Source organism: Coregonus lavaretus, assembly GCF_964263955.1.
Source record: "Coregonus lavaretus genome assembly, contig: HAP1_SCAFFOLD_1131, whole genome shotgun sequence".
In the NCBI taxonomy this organism is placed as follows: Eukaryota; Metazoa; Chordata; class Actinopteri; order Salmoniformes; family Salmonidae; genus Coregonus; species Coregonus lavaretus.
The window spans coordinates 123,994-144,309 of record NW_028156288.1 but is presented as its reverse complement, the minus strand read 5'-3'; the positions used below and the strand labels follow the sequence as shown (position 1 = coordinate 144,309).

The 20,316-nt window shown below is 41.6% G+C and overlaps 1 protein-coding gene across 1 annotated transcript; it reads left to right on the top strand.

Moving 5' to 3' along the window:
- Positions 1-3,569: 3,569 nt before the first annotated feature.
- LOC311126483 (uncharacterized protein) lies at positions 3,570-15,743 on the top strand. Its single transcript, XM_084200488.1, has 2 exons — positions 3,570-4,081; positions 13,777-15,743. Exons 1-2 carry the CDS (start codon positions 3,808-3,810, stop codon positions 14,499-14,501), a joined length of 999 nt encoding a protein of 332 aa, XP_084056614.1. The 5' UTR covers positions 3,570-3,807; the 3' UTR covers positions 14,502-15,743.
- Positions 15,744-20,316: the final 4,573 nt, after the last annotated feature.

The following is a 20,316-nucleotide window of genomic DNA, read 5'->3' as shown; positions in this document are numbered from 1 at the left end:
GGGCACCTATGGGTAGACGACATTGAATATTCCTTCATTCATTACACTTTGGATGGTGTATCAATATACCCAGCCTCTACAAAGATAGAGACATCCTTCCTAACTCAGTTGCCGGAGAGGAAGGAAACCATTCAGGGATTTCACAATGAGGCTAATGCTGACTTTTAAACAGTTACAGAGTTTAATGGCTGTGATAGGAGAAAACTGAGAATGGATCAACAACATTGTAGTTACTCCACAATACTAACCTAAATGACAGAGTGAAAAGAATGAAGCCTGTACATAATACAAATATTCCAAAACATGCATCCTGTTTGCAACAAGGAACTAAAGTAATAATGCTAAAAAATTTGGCAAAGCAATTAACTTTTTGTCCTGAATACAAAGTGTTATGTTAGGGGCAAATCCAATCGAACACATTACTGACTACCACTTTTCAAATGTTCAAGCTTAGTGGTGGCTGCATCATGTTATGGGTATGCTTGTAATCATTAAGGACTGGGGAGTTTTTCAGGATAAAAATAAATGGAATGGTGCTAAGTACAGGCAAAATCCTAGAGGAAAACCTGGTTCAGTCTGCTTCCACCAGACACTGGGAGATGCATTCACCTTTCAGCAGGACAATAACCTAAAACACAAGGCCAAATCTATTCTGGAGTTGCTTACCAAGAAGATAATGAATGTTCCTGAGTGGCCGAGTTACAATTTTGACTTAAATCTACTTGAAAATCTATGGCAAGACCTGAAAATGGTTGTCTAGCAGTAGAGGCTCCTCTGAGTAGGAAAGGGATGAGAACCATCCTCCTCCAAACATTGAAAAAGTCATCCTTTATAGATAAAACTATACTAAATATATTCACCTGTCACCAAATAATTGATTAAAACACACTGTTTTGCAATGAAGGTCTACAGTAGCCTCAACAGCACTCTGTACGATAGCACAACTCCCATCAAGCTAGCTGGCTAGTTTAGTTACTCAAACACGCTGCTCCAACAGAGTGATGCAATGTTAGCTAGCTGGCTAGTTTAGTTACTCAAACACCCTGCTCCAACAGAGGGATGCTATGTTAGCTAGCTGGCTAGTTTAGTTACTCAAACACCCTGCTCCAACAGAGGGATGCTATGTTAGCTAGCTGGCTAGTTTAGTTACTCAAACACCCTGCTCCAACAGAGGGATGCTATGTTAGCTAGCTGGCAAGTTTAGTTACTCAAACACCCTGCTCCAACAGAGGGATGCTATGTTAGCTAGCTGGCTAGTTTAGTTACTCAAACACCCGGCTCAAACAGAGGGATGCTATGTTAGCTAGCTGGCTAGTTTAGTTACTGAAACACCCGGCTCAAACATATAAACATATCTGAATTTGACCATTAGAAACTCTTGTTTGCAACTGTTGGACAAATTATTACACCCTAGATAAGCTATTTGCAGGCAAGAGTGTGCAAGGCGGTATTGAGTCACTGTCCGTATGTCACCTACATTGTAAACTTTCATTCATAGACTAGGTTGTAGCAACCTCATGATGGGTATTGGGACATTTTGAGTATAATGTAGTAGCCTAAACCTATCGATGTTACATTGAACTGGGTGAATGGAATATGAATGACAGTCATCCAACATGCTGTAATAGAAATAAGGCCATGCTCATAAAAAAAATAAAAAAATAATGGTCCTCCCTCATCTTAAACGGCATTTACGGCCACTGTTGTCTAGCAATGATCAACAACCAATTTGACGGAGCGTGAAGAAGTTGTAAAATAATAATGGGGAAATGTTGCACAATCCAGGTTTAGAAAGCTCTTAGAGACTTACCCAGAAAGACTCAGCTGTAACCGCTTCTAAAAGTTGCTTCTATAAAGTATTGACTCAGGTGTGAATACTTACACTACCGGTCAACATATTTAGAACACCTAATCATTTAAGGGTTTTTCTTTAATTTGACTATTTTCTACATTGTAGACTAATAGTGAAGACATCAAAACTATGAAATAACACATATGGAATCATGTAGTAACCAAAAAAGTGTTAAACAAATCAAAATATGTTTTATATTTGAGATTCTTCAAATAGCCACCCTTTGCCTTGATGACAGCTTTGCAAACTCTTGTCATTCTCTCAACCAGCTTCACCTGGAATGCTTTTCCAACAGTCTTGAAGGAGTTCCCACATATGCTGAGCACTTGTTGGCTGCTTTTCCTTCACTCTGCGGTCTGACTCATCCCAAACCATCTCAATTTGGTTGAGGTTGGGGGATTGTGGAGGCCTGGTTATCTGATGCAGCAGTTACATCACTTTCCTTGGTAAATTAGCCCTTACACAGCCTGGAAGTGGGTCATTGTCCTGTTGAAAAACAAATGATAGTCCCACTAAGTTCAAACCAGATGGGATGGTGTATTGCTGCAGAATGCTGTGGTAGCCATGCTGGTTAAGTGTGCCTTGAATTCTAAATAAATCACAGACAGTGTCACCAGCAAAGCACCCCCACACCATAACACCTCCTCCTCCATGCTTTACGGTGGGAAATATACATGCGGAGATCATCCGCCAAAGCCTATTCCCCCTCAGGAGACTGAAAATATTTGGCATGGGTCCTCAGATCCTCAAAAAATTACACAGCTGCACAATCGAGAGCATACTGACTGGTTGCATCTCAGACTGTTATGGCAACTGCTTGGCCTCCGATCGCAAGGCACGACAGAGGGTAGTGCGTACGGCCCAGTACATCACTGGGGCAAAGCTTCCTGCCATCCAGGACCTCTATACCAGGCGGTGTCAGAGGAAGGCCCTCAACATTGTCAAAGACTCCAGCCACCCTAGTCATAGACTGTTCTCTCTGCTACCGCACGGCAAGCGGTACCGGAGTGCCAAGTCTAGGTCCAAAAGACTTCTCAACAGCTTCTACCCCCATCCAATAAGACTCCTGAACAGCTAATCATGGCTACCCAGACTATTTACACTGCCCCCCCCACCCCAGCTTTTTACGCTGCTGCTACTCTGTTAATTATTTATGCATAGTCACTTTAACTCTACCCACATGTACATATTACTTCAACTACCTCAACTAGCCGGTGCCCCCGCATATTGACTCTGCACCTGTACCCCCCTGTATATAAAGCCTCCCTACTATTATTTTATTTTACTTCTGCTCTTTTTTTCTCAACACTTTTTTGTTGTTTTATTTTACTTTTTTATAAAAAATAAATGCACTGTTGGTTAAGGGCTGTAAGTAAGCATTTCACTGTAATGTCTGCACCTGTTGTATTTGACGCATGTGGCCAATAAAATTTGATTTGATTATGACAGGATTTATTTATAATATACATATGGCCTATTCATAACAGGGTTGATTCATAACAGGGTTGATTCATAATGTACAAATCCCTATTCAGCTTCTACATCTGCGTAGAGGAAATTATTATCTGTAAGAAGTAAGAGAACTGGTTATTTACCAATTATTTGTTTACATTGTTTGCCAGAATATAGTTTTTGTTCAACTGTGTTACCCACTCCAGTCAGCAGATGGCGATGTGAGTCTTTCAGGTGATGATTCTTGCGTGACGTATATTCTAGTGGACGGGACGGGACGCTTTTTCAACAACAACAATTCAGCCGCCTTGGTAGCTTGCTAGCCAACATAAAACCAAAACATTGAAGCTCTTTAAACCATTTTTGTGTATATTAACATCAGTGTTTTAAACACTCTGTCTGTGTATTTACCAGTTACTCCATTTGATTTCATATTTAAGTTATTAGCTATCTGGCTAATTAACATTAGGCTAATGCTAACTAGCTAGATAACATCCCCGACCATGAGCTCACTAAGCTACTCTCCTCCTGCTAAAGAAGAGGAGGTCTGCTGGACAGAGAAAGACGTTACAGTGAAAGAAGAGGAGAATGTCACAGTTAAACAAGAAGTAGAGAGTGAAGCTGTTACCGTGAAAGAAGAGGAAGAAGTTACAGTGAAAGAAGAGGAAGAAGCTTTCAGAGTGAAAGAGGAGGATGCAGTTTTTGGAATGAAGGAGGGGGGGGAGATTACTGTCACATTGGAGGAAGAAGAGGAGACTGGAGAGCTGATTAACACCAGTAAGTAGTATTTTAAAAAGAGGGGCACAAACTCTGTAGTTGTTGAACTATTGAACTAATGTGTCGTCTTAAAGACTGCGGTCAAGTGATCCGTCATTCGCAAAACGTGGTCAAGCCACCCACCCTTCTGTTTCCGCCTGAATTTTCTTACCGAATAGATACCATTTAACTGTACCGCGTGTTTTCTGGGAGGGAAACTGAGTCGGATGCTCTCTAATGCTCCCGACAGAAACGATAGCTACAAATCATTCCAAGCAAACAGTTTGAGCCAAACTTATTCAATCTTTCATAATCAAAATGATATCAAATCGTTAATTTTATTTTCGCACCTTATAAAAATGACTTTGATATCACGGGTAGAGTGATGCTGCAGAGGTTGCAGTAGCCTAACGTTGGTGCTGTTTAGGAAATGTTAAATTGTCAAAGCAAGATGTGTTTACGGTCATGACACACACAGGAAGATCTAAATGAGCTTGATATGTTTTTAGTATATAATTAATCCAGTGTGATGACCGTTGCTTACCATACGATCTCCATATTATGCCATCTTAAAATATGGGTTAATATAATTACTTATTCTATATTACAGTTAACTTTGAAGTAAAATTGGATGGTAAACATTTTGTCATGTCTGCCACTAGTCCGTCACTAATCCATGTTCATTAACATGGCGTTATGCTGGCTTCAACATGGGGGAACACTAGTTTACTGCTCAGTGCATTAGGAAAGGATTCAGACCCCTTAACTTTCTACACATTTTGTTACGTTAAAGCCTTATTCTAAAATGGATTAAATCTTTTTTTCCCCTCATCAATCTACACACTATACCCCATAATGACAAACTGTTTTTGCTAATTTATAAAGAAAAATACAGAAATATCACATTTACATAAGTATTCAGACCCTTTACTCAGTACGTTGTTGAAGTACCTTTGGCAGTGATTACAGACTCGAGTCTTCTTGGCTATGACGCTACAAGCTTGGCACACCTGTATTTGGGGAGTTTATCCCATTCTTCTCTGCAGATCCTCTCAAGCTTTGTCAGGTTGGATGGGGAGTGTCGCTGCACAGCTATTTTCAGGGTTCTCCATAGATGTTCGATCAGGTTCAAGTCCGGGCTCAGGCTGGGCCACTCAAGGACATTCAGAGACTTGTCCCGATGCCACTCCTGCGTTGTCTTGGCTGTGTGCTTAGGGTCATTGTCCTGTTGGAAGGTGAACATTCGCACCAGTCTGAGGTCATGAGCGCTCTGGAGCAGGTTTTCATCAAGGATCTCTCTGTACTTTGCTCCGTTCATCTTTCCCTCAATCCTGACAAGTCTCACAGTCACTGCCTCTGAAAAACATCCCCACAGCATGATGCTGCCACAACCATGCTTCACCGTAGGGATGGTGCCAGGTTTCTTCCAGATGTGACGCTTGGCATTCAGGCCAGAGTTCAATCTTGGTTTCATCAGACCAAATAATCTTGTTTCTCATGGTCTGAGAGTCTTTAGGTGCCTTTTGGCAAGCTCCAAGCGGGCTGTCATGTGCCTTTTACTGAGGAGTGGCTTTCCGTCTGGCCACTCTACCATAAAGGCCTGATTGGTGGAGTGCTGCAGAGATGGTTGTCCTTCTGGAAGGTTTTCCCATCTCCACAGAGGAACTCTGGAGCTCTGTCAGAGTGACCATCGGGTTCTTGGTCACCTCCCTGACCAAGGCCCTTCTCCCCTGATTGCTCAGTTTGGCCTGGCGGCCAGCTCTAGGAAGAGTCTTGGTGGTTCCAAACTTTTTCCATTTAAGAATGATGGAAGCCACTGTGTTCTTGGGGAACTTCAATGCTGCAGACATTTTTTGGTACCCTTCCCCAGATCTGTGCCTCAACACAATCCTGTCTCGAAGCTCTACGGACAACTCCTTCGACCTCCTTCATGGCTGTGCTTTTGCACTGACATGCACTGTCAACTGTGGGACCTTATGTAGACAGGTGTGTGCCTTTCCAAGTGAAGTGTATTTTTATAGCGGACACTCCGGTGTCTTATTGCCCACATGTTCTATCCTCTCTATTTGATATGAATATGACTTGTCCCATTAAGACACTCAGGTTAATGCAGGTTAGATTTCCTCTCTATTTGATATGAATATGACTTGGCCCATTAAGACACTCAGGTTAATGCAGGTTAGATTTCCTCTCTATTTGATATGAATATGACTTGGCCTATTAAGACACTCAGGTTAATGCAGGTTAGATTTCCTCTCTATTTGATATGAATATGACTTGGCCCATTAAGACACTCAGGTTAATGCAGGTTAGATTTCCTCTCTATTTGATATGAATATGACTTGGCCCATTAAGACACTCAGGTTAATGCAGGTTAGATTTCCTCTCTATTTGATATGAATATGACTTGGCCCATTAAGACACTCAGGTTAATGCAGGTTAGATTTCCTCTCTATTTGATATGAATATGACTTGGCCCATTAAGACACTCAGGTTAATGCAGGTTAGATTTCCTCTCTATTTGATATGAATATGACTTGGCCCATTAAGACACTCAGGTTAATGCAGGTTAGATTTCCTCTCTATTTGATATGAATATGACTTGGCCCATTAAGACACTCAGGTTAATGCAGGTTAGATTTCCTCTCTATTTGATATGAATATGACTTGGCCCATTAAGACACTCAGGTTAATGCAGGTTAGATTTCCTCTCTATTTGATATGAATATGACTTGGCCCATTAAGACACTCAGGTTAATGCAGGTTAGATTTCCTCTCTATTTGATATGAATATGACTTGGCCCATTAAGACACTCAGGTTAATGCAGGTTAGATTTCCTCTCTATTTGATATGAATATGACTTGGCCCATTAAGACACTCAGGTTAATGCAGGTTAGATTTCCTCTCTATTGGATATGAAAATGACTTGGCCCATTAAGACACTCAGGTTAATGCAGGTTCGATTTCTCGTGCCGCGCTATTTCAGGATCAAACAATGAATGAATCTAACAGAGTTCTAGGCTATATCAGAAAGTTAGAACAATGATGGTGTTCTCGGGGTGATGAGAGATGTTGGGTTTGCGCCAGACATAGCGTTTTCCTTGATGGCCAAAAGCTCAATTTTAGTCTCATCTGACAAGAGTACCTTCTTCCATATGTTTGGGGTGTCTCCCACATGCTTTTTGGCGAACACCAAATGTGTTTGCTTATTTATTTTTTTAAGCAATGGCTTTTTTCTGGCCACTCTTCCGTAAAGCTCAGCTCTGTGGCGTGTACGGTTTAAAGTTTTCCTATGGACAGATACTCCAATGAGCTTTGCAGCTCCTTCAGGGTTATCTTTGGTCTCTTTGTTGCCTCTTTGATTAATGCCCTCCTTGCCTGGTCCGTTAGTTTTGGTGGGCGGCCCTCTCTTGGCAGGTTTGTTGTGGTGCCATATTCTTTCAATTTTTTAATAATGGATTTAATGGTGCTCCGTGGGATGTTCAAAGTTTCTGATCTTTTTTTATAACCCAACCCTGATCTGTACTTCTCCACAACTTTGTCCCTGACCTGATTGGAGAGCTCCTTGGTCTTCATGGTGCCGCTTGCTTGGTGGTGCCCCTTGCTTAGTGGTGTTGCAGACTCTGGGGCCTTTCAGAACAGGTGTATATATACTGAGATCATGTGACACTTAGATTGCACACCGGTGGACTTTATTTAACTAATTATGTGACTTCTGAAGGTAATTGGTTGCACCAGATCTTATTTAGGGGCTTCATAGCAAAGGGGGGTGAATATATATGACCTCACCACTTTTCCGTTATTTATTTTTTATAATTTCTTGAAACAAGTTATTTTGTTCATTTCACTTCACCAATTTGGACTATTTTGTGTATGTCCATTACATGAAATCCAAATAAAAATCCATTTAAATTACAGGTTGTAATGCAACAAAATAGGAAAAACGGCAAGGGGGATGAATACTTTTGCAAGGCACTGTATCTACAACGCATATAGTAGCCTAGGCCTGACAGATCATGTGACAGATCATGTGACATACAGTAGCCTAGGCCTGACAGATCATGTGACAGATCATGTGACATACAGTAGCCTAGGCCTGACAGATCATGTGACAGATCATGTGACATACAGTAGCCTAGGCCTGACAGATCATGTGACATACAGTAGCCTAGGCCTATTAAGACAGGAGGATGAGAAACTCATGTGAATCAGTTTCTAATGATCCAGTTCTGAGGACAGCAGAGTCTTGATGATTTACAACCCATCACAAGTCACACAACCAGCCGGGCTCGTTGACTGTGTGTCACTCGCTCCTTCTGCGTGCTTCGGGCACTGCACACCTCTTTAGTACCACAGATAACCAGATATACCTAGGTTACTGCACATCTCTTTAGTACCACAGATAACCAGATAGACCTAGGTTACTGCACATCTCTTTAGTACCACAGATAACCAGATATACCTAGGTTACTGCACATCTCTTTAGTACCACAGATATCCAGATATACAGTGGGGGAAAAAAGTATTTAGTCAGCCACCAATTGGTGCAAGTTCTCCCACTTAAAAAGATGAGAGAGGCCTGTAATTTTCATCATAGGTACACGTCAACTATGACAGACAAATTGAGGGAAAAAAAATCCAGAAAATCACATTGTAGGATTTTTAATGGATTTATTTGCAAATTATGGTGGAAAATAAGTATTTGGTCACCTAAAAACAAGCAAGACTTCTGGCTCTCACAGACCTGTAACTTCTTCTTTAAGAGGTTCCTCTGTCCTCCACTCGTTACCTGTATTAATGGCACCTGTTTGAACTTGTTATCAGTATAAAAGACACCTGTCCACAACCTCAAACAGTCACACTCCAAACTCCACTATGGCCAAGACCAAAGAGCTGTCAAAGGACACCAGAAACAAAATTGTAGACCTGCACCAGGCTGGAAAGACCGAATCTGCAATAGGTAAGCAGCTTGGTTTGAAGAAATCAACTGTGGGAGCAATTATTAGGAAATGGAAGGCATACAATACCACTGATAATCTCCCTCGATCTGGGGCTCCACGCAAGATCTCACCCCGTGGGGTCAAAATGATCACAAGAACGGTGAGCAAAAATCCCAGAACCACACGGGGGGACCTAGTGAATGACCTGCAGAGAGCTGGGACCAAAGTAACAAAGCCTACCATCAGTAACACACTACGCTGCCAGGGACTCAAATCCTGCAGTGCCAGACGTGTCCCCCTGCTTAAGCCAGTACATGTCCAGGCCCGTCTGAAGTTTGCTAGAGTGCATTTGGATGATCCAGAAGAGGATTGGGAGAATGTCATATGGTCAGATGAAACCAAAATATAACTTTTTGGTAAAAACTAAACTCGTCGTGTTTGGAGGACAAAGAACGCTGAGTTGCATCCAAAGAACACCATACATACTGTGAAGCATGGGGGTGGAAACATCCTGCTTTGGGGCTGTTTTTCTGCAAAGGGACCAGGACGACTGATCCGTGTAAAGGAAAGAATGAATGGGGCCATGTATCGTGAGATTTTGAGTGAAAACCTCCTTCCATCAGCAAGGGCATTGAAGATGAAACGTGGCTGGGTCTTTCAGCATGACAATGATCCCAAACACACCGCCCGGGCAACGAAGGAGTGGCTTCGTAAGAAGCATTTCAAGGTCCTGGAGTGGCCTAGCCAGTCTCCAGATCTCAACCCCATAGAAAATCTTTGGAGGGAGTTGAAAGTCCGTGTTGCCCAGCAACAGCCCCAAAACATCACTGCTCTAGAGGAGATCTGCATGGAGGAATGGGCCAAAATACCAGCAACAGTGTGTGAAAACCTTGTGAAGACTTACAGAAAACGTTTGACCTGTGTCATTGCCAACAAAGGGTATATAACAAAGTATTGAGAAACTTTTGTTATTGACCAAATACTTATTTTCCACCATAATTTGCAAATTATTTTAATTCATAAAAAATCCTACAATGTTATTTTCTGGAAAAAAAATTCTCATTTTGTCTGTCATAGTTGACGTGTACCTATGATGAAAATTACAGGCCTCTCTCATCTTTTTAAGTAGGAGAACTTGCACAATTGGTGGCTGACTAAATACTTTTCCCCCCCACTGTACCTAGGTTACTGCACATCTCTTTAGTACCACAGCTACTATAAAAGATTTGGCTCCACTAAATATATTTTGTCAATGTCATGATTCCTCTAGCAATGCAAGTCATTTTCAGTAAACCTTCAGCTTTTTGGAAAAGTAAAAAAATCAGTCCTACTTGTCCGAAGGTGAAGTTGCTAAAACAGTTAATGTAAAGCCCTGTGATTAACTCTCATATTTCTATCTGGGAAATGCATTTCACTATACATTCTCCAGGAGAATCAGCTTGAACAAATAATTTTCAAGATATCAACAGTTGCTTCAGTAAAACTCTGAAGAATACATCTCAGAATAAACCCAATGTGGTGAAGGCACAAGCTAAAATATGATGCTTCATATTCTTTATTATCCATCCCATCCACAACAGTTATGGATGTTACGGATATCGTAACGCTGAAAAACCATCCTGACAATGAAAACAGAGAAACCAATTACAGACCATATAAAACCTTGATGAAAGTTAGCTTTAGAGAGAAATGTTCAAGATGATACGATGTTTTACAAAAACTTTTCCTAAAAAACTTAATGGATGTTACATTGCCTATCCCAGTCAACCCCCCTATCTTTAGAAGACTGTCGAACATGCAAACAAAACCCAAGACTCTTCAATATGGTCTTCATTGCTTCATTAACATCTGATCTTCATAACTAATACTGGGAGAGAGCTGTAAGTGGAGGAACCAGTTCTGTAAGCCCTTTCTAAAAGCAATGAAATATGATTGAATGAAAAGCCTTTTTCTAGACTTGGCTTCCTACTCTGTAATTCTCAGGAGATTTAATCCATATCCAGGCCTCCTTTAAGACTCCATAATGTTTCATCATTAGATGCTCCAGTCCTCCTTTAAGACTCAATAATGTTTCATCATTAGATGCTACAGTCCTCCTTTAAGACTCCATAATGTTTCATCATTAGATGCTCCAGTCCTCCTTTAAGACTCCATAATGTTTCATCATTAGATGCTACAGGCCTCCTTTAAGACTCCATAATGTTTCATCATTAGATGCTCCAGTCCTCCTTTAAGACTCCATAATGTTTCATCATTAGATGCTACAGTCCTCCTTTAAGACTCCATAATGTTTCATCATTAGATGCTACAGTCCTCCTTTAAGACTCCATAATGTTTCATCATTAGATGCTACAGTCCTCCTTTAAGACTCCATAATGTTTCATCATTAGATGCTCCAGTCCTCCTTTAAGACTCCATAATGTTTCATCATTAGATGCTACAGTCCTCCTTTAAGACTCCATAATGTTTCATCATTAGTTGCTACAGTCCTCCTTTAAGACTCCATAATGTTTCATCATTAGATGCTACAGTCCTCCTTTAAGACTCTATAATGTTTCATCTGTAGGTGAAGCCTCCTTTAAAACTCCATAATGTTTCATCTGTTGGTGCTACAAAAGCAAAAATTGAAAGATGAGAATTGGTTTCATATGAATCTTTACTGCTTGCTCTGTAATATGATTAGTGTTTTGATTTCAATTAAACATTTCTTACATAAATGTATTAATATTGAAAAATAAACATTAATATTGCAAATATACAATATTATTTGGCTATTTTGTCAATATATTGTTGAGCATAATATACTCTATGGACATATCAAAGTTCCAGCGTGGGATCTCTTCTTCTTTTAGTGATATGATCCATTTGTTAAGCATTACCAACATAATGGAAGTAAAAATGTATTTAAATAGTTTGCCCTCTGCTGGTGATTTGCAGGTCAAAGGAGAGCTGTGATTGGTTACATTTCCTACTTTGCCAATTTCTCTGGATAAAATGGGCCATAACATTAAAACTAGTAGAGATCCCGCTCTGAAACTTTGATGCAATACCCACCACCACCACTATTGTTAAAATATCTTTCTCTGAGAAATTGTATGAGTATGTAATTTCCCAAATGTTTTGTGGATACAATATACAGGTAACACTTGAGTCAATGAGGGATTGTGGTCCTCTGTAGCTCAGCTGGTAGAGCACGGCGCTTGTAATGCCAAGGTAGTGGGTTCGATCCCCGGGACCACCCATACACAAAAAATGTATGCACGCATGACTGTAAGTCGTTTTGGATAAAAGCGTCTGCTAAATGGCATATTATTATTATTATTATTATTATATTATTATACAACGTATATTGAAAGCAGGTGCTTCCACACAGCTGTGGTTCCTGAGTTAATTAAGCAATTAACATCCAGTCATGCTTAGGGTCATGTATAAAAATGCCCAGTTGACCATTATCTTGGCTACCATGGCTAGAAGAAGAGATCTCAGTGACTTTGAAAGAGGGGTCTCAAAGGAGCGTAGGGGGTTTAAAGGGAGTTTGTGTCTCAGTCACTGGATCTCAACCCAATTTAACCCTTATGGGAGATTCTGGAGCGGCGCCTGAGACAGCGTTTTCCACCACCATCAACAAAACATTAAATGATTGAATTTCTCATCAAGGAATTGTGTCGCATCCCTCCAATAGAGCTCCAGAAACATGCAGAATCTATGCAAAGACACATTGAAGCTGTTGTGGGGTCCGAACGACCAAGACACTTTATGCTGGGGGTTTCCTTTATTTTGGCAGTTACGACACTTTATACATTTACATTTTAGTCATTTAGCAGATGCTCTTATCCAGAGCGACTTACAGTTAGTGAATACATATTTTTTTTATACTGGCCCCCCATGGGAATCGAACCCACAACCCTGGCGTTGCAAACGCCATGCTCTATCAACTGAGCTACATCCCTGCCGGCCATTCCCTCCCCTACCCTGGACGACGCTGGGCCAATTGTGCGCCGCCCATGAGTCTCCCGGTCACGGCCGGCTGCGACAGAGCCTGGATTCGAACCAGGATCTAGTGGCACAGTTAGCACTGCGATGCAGTGCCTTAGACCACTGCGCCACTCAGGAGACGATGCTTGGGGGTTTCCTTTATTTTGGCAGTTACTACGCTTTATGTTGGGGATTCCTTTATTTTGGCAGTTACAACACTTTATTGTTGGGGATTCCTTTATTTTGGCAGGTACGACAGTTTGTGTTGGGGATTCCTTACAGAGTCTGATTAACTTGTGGAAACCATTTTTCTGTCTCTGTTTGTAGCATGAATAAAGTTGGATGTATCGCGAGCCAGAGCTAACTAGCGTTAAGGACGTCTACAGGTATTCTATGCTACTGTTACTGGTAGACTTCTAGTCTTTGCGCTAACACTAGGGACCAGAATGTCGCAGTATCTGTAAGATGTTTACCATCATAGAGTGGGCCTCCCAACAAAACATTATTAACAGGGGATCAAATGCAGCCTATGACATTGATTGAAATACTGTAGTCCTCAATATCTGTTATTCTAGTGCTCTGCTCAGCCTAAAAACATGACATTCCATGAGAGCAAGATTCTAGTTAGAGCTCTACATCTTTTGTTTTTCAAATTACAACAAGATTCTTTTAAATGAGAATTTTTTTTGTAAACTGGCCTCTGGTTATTGAGGGATCTGATTTGGATTCAACCTCCTAGCAAGAGAGTTGTGGAGGTTTCATTCAGGTCTCTATTTAAATAAACGCTCTGTCTTTGGCAGGAGAAAGACCAGACTCAGAGGAAGCAGAGACGTCCAAACCAGCAAGACGATTCCACTGCTCCCACTGTGGGAAGGTTTTTAACCAGTTAGGGGACCTGAAACGACATGAGAGAATACACACAGGCGATAAACCTTTCCAATGCTCCAAGTGTGGAAAGAGTTTTTCCTCATCAGGGTGCCTGAAAAGACATGAGAGGACACACACAGGAGATAAGCCTCATCACTGTTCCCAGTGTGGAAAGAGTTTTACCCAGTTAGGGAGCCTGAAAATACATGAGAGAATACACACAGGGGAAAAGCCTCATCACTGCTCCCAGTGTGGAAAGAATTTTAACCGGAAAGAATACCTGAAAGAGCATGAGAGAATACACACAGGGGAGAAGCGAGATAAACCTTTCCAATGCTCCCAGTGTGGAAAGAGTTTTTCCTTGTTAGCGAGCTTGAAAATACATGAGAGAATACACACAGGAGAGAAGCCTCATCACTGCTCCCAGTGTGGAAAGAGTTTTAACCTGAAAGGACAACTGAAAGAGCATGAGAGAATACACACAGGGGAGAAGCCCTACCACTGCTCCCAATGTGAAAAGAGTTTTGCCTGGTTAGCTGACCTGAGAAGACATGAGAGGACGCATACAGGAGAGAAGCCTCATCACTGCTCCCAGTGTGGAAAGAGTTTTAACCAGTTAGGTCACCTGAGAAGACATGAGAATACACACAGGACATAAGGATGTAAGGACAGATGTAGGCTGGTGAACAGTAGGACATAGGACAGATGTAGGCTTCTGGACAGTAGGACATAGGACAGATGTAGGCTGAACAGTAGGACATAGGACAGATGTAGGATACTGAACAGTAGGACATAGGACAGATGTAGGCTACTGAACAGTAGGACATAGGACAGATGTAGGATACTGAACAGTAGGACATAGGACAGATGTAGGCTACTGAACAGTAGGACATAGGACAGATGTAGGATACTGAACAGTAGGACATAGGACAGATGTATGCTGACCAGTAGGACATAGGACAGATGTAGGTCCAATACATGGTGGGTCAGTAGGCCGTAGAGACTCTGAATGTGTCTTGTGTATTGACTTTCCAGTGTTTTCCGTACTGCATGTATTATAGTGGATTGGGTTTGTGGATTTGTTTGCTGGGTGCGTGTTTTGGTTTTTGCTCTAGCACAACTTATTCAGTTAACCAACTCATCATCAAGCTTTTCTGATTAGTGTTAGAGGACCTGAGATGACATGAGAGAATACAGAGGCTTTGTTCTGACTGTTGTTTTGGACTGACAACTGTTCTGATTATTCTATTTTCCTTTAAGTTGTTGAAATGTTCCGTATTGACTGACCTTCATGTCTTAAAGTAATGATGGACTTGTCATTTCTCTTTGCTTATATGAGCTGTTCTTGCCATAGTATGGACTTGGTCTTTTACCAAATAGGGCTATCTTCTGTATACCCCCCTTACCTTGTCACAACACAACTGAAATGAACTTTTAAGAAGGCACTCCTGTTAATTGAAATGCATTCCAGGTGACTACCTCATGAAGCTGGTTGAGAGAATGCCAAGAGTGTGCAAAGCTGTCATCAAGGCAAAGGGTGGCTACTTTGAAGAATCTCAAATATATTTTGATTTAACACTTTTTTGGTTAATACATGATTCCATATATGTTATTTCATAGTTTTGATGTCTTCACTATTATTCTAAAATGTAGAAAATAGTAAAAATAAAGAAAAACCCTTGAATGAGTAGGTGTTCTAAAACTTTTGACTGGTACTGTATAGGAAAATGTTCTAAAATGTTTGACCGGTAGTGTGTGTATACATATATATACAGTGAGGGAAAAAAGTATTTGATCCCCTGTTGATTCAATCAATTTATAACATTTTTGACATGCGTTTTTCTGGATTTTTTTGTTGTTATTCTGTCTCTCACTGTTCAAATAAACCTACCATTGAAATTATAGACGGATCATGTCTTTGTCAGTGGGCAAACGTACAAAATCAGCAGGGGATCAAATACTTTTTTCCCTCACTGTGTATATATATATATATATATATATATATATATATACAGTTGAAGTCAGAAGTTTAAATACACTTAGGTTGGAGTCATTAAAACTCGTTTTTCAACCACTCCACAAATTTCTTGTTAACAAACTATAGTTTTGGCAAGTCGGTTAGGACATCTACTTTGTGCATGACACAAGTCATTTTTCCAACAATTGTTTACAGACAGATTATTTCACCTATAATTAATTTGTATCACAATTCCAGTGGGTCAGAAGTTTACATACACTAAGTTGACTGTGCCTTTAAACAGCATGGAAAATTCCAGAAAATGATGTCATGGCTTTAGAAGCTTCTGATAGGCTAATTGACATAATTTGAGTCAATTGGAGATGTACCTGTGGATGTATTTCAAGGTCTACCTTCAAACTAAGTGCCTCTTTGCTTGACATCATGGGAAAATGAAAAGAAATCAGCCAAGACCTCAGAAAATAAATGGTAGACCTCCACAAGTCTGGTTCATCCTTGGGAGCAATTTCCAAATGCCTGAAGGTACCACATTCGTCTGTACAAACAATAGTACACAAGTATAAACACCATGGGACCACACAGCCATCATACCGCTCAGGAAGGAGACGCGTTCTGTCTCCTAGAGATGAACGTACTTTGGTGCGAAAAGTGCAAATCAATCCCAGAACAACAGCAAATGACCTTGTGAAGATGCTGGAGGAAAAGGGTACAAAAGTATCTATATCCACAGTAAAACGAGTCCTATATCAACATAACCTGAAAGGCCGCTCAGCAAGGAAGAAGCCACTGCTCCAAAACCGCCATAAAAAAGCCAGACTACGGTTTGCAACTGCACGTGGGGACAAAAATCTTACTTTTTGGAGAAATGTCCTCTGGTCTGATGAAACAAAAATAGAACTGTTTGGCCATAATGACCATCGTTATTTTTGGAGGAAAATGGGGGAGCCTGCAAGCCGAAGAACACCATCCCAACCGTGAAACACGGGGGTGGCAGCATCATGCTGTGGGGGTGCTTTGCTGCAGGAGGGACTGGTGCACTTCACAAAATAGATGGCATCATGAGGAAGGAAAATTATGTGGATATATTTAAGCAACATCTCAAGACATCAGTCAGGAAGTTAAAGCTTGGTCACAAATGGTTCTTCCAAATGGACAATGACCCCAAGCATACTTCCAAAGTTGTTGCAAAATGGCTTAAGGACAACAACAAAGTCAAGGTATTGGAGTGGCCATCACAAAGCCCTGACCTCAATCCTATAGAAAATGTGTGGGCAGAACTGAAGAAGCGTTTGCGAGCAAGGAGGCCTACAATCCTGACTCAGTTACACCAGCTCTGTCAGGAGGAATGGGCCAAAATTCACCCAACTTATTGTGGGAAGCTTGTGGGAAGGCTACCCGAAACGTTTGACCCAAGTTAAACCATTTTAAAGGCAATGCTACCAAATACTAATTGAGTGTATGTAAACTTCTGACCCACTGAGAATGTGATGAAAGAAATAAAAGCTGAAATAAATCCTTCTCTCTACTATTATCTTCCATCCATCCATTGATTCTTGAAGAATATAACTTCTAAATGCCTCATGAGTTCAACCGTTACTCTCCATGAGAACCCAAAATGTAAGCTTGTTTTTCTTCAATGTTTGTAAACATTGTAAATGTAAACAAACACTATATAGCCTCATAACATGTTTATAACAATAATGTTTGATATCATGGATGGTCAGTCCTTGCATCCATAGCTCTGTCTATTCATCTGAGAATGGTTACATTTCTCCCGTCCCTCAGCTGTTTACCAAAACAGAGGCAGGGTCGACAGTTTTGTTATTGTTTCATCTGTGGATTTTGCCCTTTAAACAGCTGCATATTATCAAGATATCAAAGTGTCCCCAACACAAATGTAAACAATAGGCCTGTAGTAAATGCAGCATTTCGTCTTTCACATGTAAATAGTACTTTTTCAGTAGTGCTCAAAAGCATGCAGCGTTCTAAGGCGTCACTACAGATCCCGGTTCGATCCCAGCCGGCCGTGAACTGGGAGACCCATGATGCGGCGCCCAGTTGGCCCAGCGTCGTCCGGCTCAGGGGAGGGTTTGGCCGGCCCGGGTTTGTCCTTGTACCAGCGCGCTCTAGCTACTCCTGTGGCAGGCCGGGCGCAACAGTACGGTGTTTCCTCCGACACATTGGTGCTGCTGGCTTCCGGGTTAAGCCAGCATTGTGTCAAGAAAAGCAGTGCGGCTCTCGACCTTCGCCTCTCCCGAGTCCGTACAGGAGTTGCAGCAATGGGACAACACTGTAACTACCAATTGGGGAGTAAAAAGGTGTACAAAAATAATGAATAATAATAATCTTTAACGTTGATTTATCCTGCAATAGATGTTGTTCAATTGGGAACATACATTTTTGTCTTCTACTAATGCATTAAGGGGAGAGTAATCTAAAAGTAACGGAATGTAATAAGATTACTTTACTGATTACAATTTTTGACAGGTAACTAGCAACCGTAACGGATTACATTTAGAAAGTAACCCAACCAATCAACCCTGCCAAGATTATTTTAAATGAGAATTGTTTTGTAAACTGGCCTCGGGTTTTTGAGGGATCTGATTTGGATTAAACCTCCTAGCAAGAGAGTTGTGGAGGTTTCATTCAGGTCTCTGTTTAAATAAACGCTCTGTCTTTGGCAGGAGAAAGACCAGATTCAGAGGAACCAGAGACGTCCAAACCAGCAAGACGATTCCACTGTACCCACTGTGGAAAGGGTTTTAACCAGTTAGGACACCTGAAACGACATGAGAGAATACACACAGGGGAAAAGCCTCATCACTGCTCCCAGTGTGGAAAGAGTTTTAACCGGAAAGAATACCTGAAAGAGCATGAGAGAATACACACAGGGGAGAAGCCTTTCCAATGCTCCCAGTGTGGAAATAGTTTTCCCCAGTTAGGACACCTGAAAGTGCATGAGAGAATACACACAGGGGAAAAGCCTCATCACTGCTCCCAGTGTGGAAAGTGTTTTAACCGGAAAGAATACCTGAAAGAGCATGAGAGAATACACACAGGGGAGAAGCCTCATCACTGCTCCCACTGTGGAAAGGGTTTTAACCAGTTAGGGGACCTGAAACGACATGAGAGAATACACACAGGGGAGAATCCTCATCACTGCTCCCAGTGTGGAAAGGGTTTTAACCAGTTAGGGGACCTGAAACGACATGAGAGAATGCACACAGGGGAGAAGCCTTTCCAATGCTCCCAATGTGAAAAGAGTTTTGCCTGGTTAGGGTACCTGAAAATACATGAGAGAATACACACAGGAGAGAAGCCTCATCACTGCTCCCGGTGTGGAAAGAGTTTTACCCAGTTAGGTCACATGAGAAGACATGAGAGGACGCACACAGGAGAGAAGGATGTAGGCTGCTGAAGAGTGGGACAAAGGACAGATGTAGGCTGAACAGTAGGACATAGGACAGATGTAGGCTGCTGAAGAGTGGGACATAGGACAGATGTAGGATACTGAACAGTAGGACATAGGACAGATGTAGGCTGAACAGTAGGACATAGGACAGATGTAGGTCCAATACATGGTGGGTCAGTAGGCCGTAGAGACTCTGAATGTGTCTTGTGTATTGACTTTCCAGTGTTTTCCGTACTGCATGTATTATAGTGGATTGGGTTTGTGGATTTGTTTTCTGACTTCACAAAATGAATTTCCATGTAAATGGACAAAGTATATCGTATCGTACCGCTGCTCTCCTTGTGAGAAAAGAAAAATCCAGTTAGAGGAAGGTTTCCCAAACTCTACCCCAAAGGGTAGATCAGCTTTAATGTTGCAGATAGATTGTATCTTCCACACACTTGGCATCCCGTCTCTCAACCAGCTTCATGAGGTAGTCACCTGGAGCTACCACAGCATTCATCTCAACATCAACTGTTCAGAGGAGACTGCGTGAATCAGGCCTTCATGGTCGAATTGCTTCAAAGAAACCACTACTAAAGGACACCAATAAGAAGAGGCTTGGGCCACGAAACACGAGCAATGGACATTAGGCTGGTGGAAATCTGTCATTTGGTCTGATGAGTCCAAATTTGAGATGTTTGGTTCCAACCTCTGTGTCTTTGTGAGATGCAGAGCAGGTGAACGGATGATCACCATGTGTGGTTCCCACCGTGAAGCATGGAGGAGGTGGTGTGGGGGTACTTTGCTGGTGACACTGTCAGTGATTTTATTTAGAATTCAAGGCACACTTAACCAGCATGGATACCACAGCATTCTGCAGCGATACGCCATCCCATCTGGTTTGCGCTTAGTGGGACTATCATTTGTTTTTCAACAGGACAATGACCCAACACACCTCCAGGCTGTGTAAGGGCTATTTAAACCAAGAAGTAGAGTGATAGAGTGCTGCATCAGATGACCTGGCCTCCACAATCACCCGACCTGAACCTCAATTGAGATGGTTTGGGATGAGTTGGACCGCAGAGGGAAGGAAACAAAGCC

What these genes read in the sequence shown, in the direction of transcription:
- LOC311126483 (XM_084200488.1), top strand. Translation starts at nt 3,808, where the DNA reads ATGAGCTCACTAAGCTACTCTCCTCCTGCTAAAGAAGAGGAGGTCTGC. An exon ending in TGGAGAGCTGATTAACACCA is followed by an intron (nt 4,082 to 13,776) that starts GTAAGTAGTATT and finishes TGTCTTTGGCAG; the next exon opens with GAGAAAGACCAGACTCAGAG.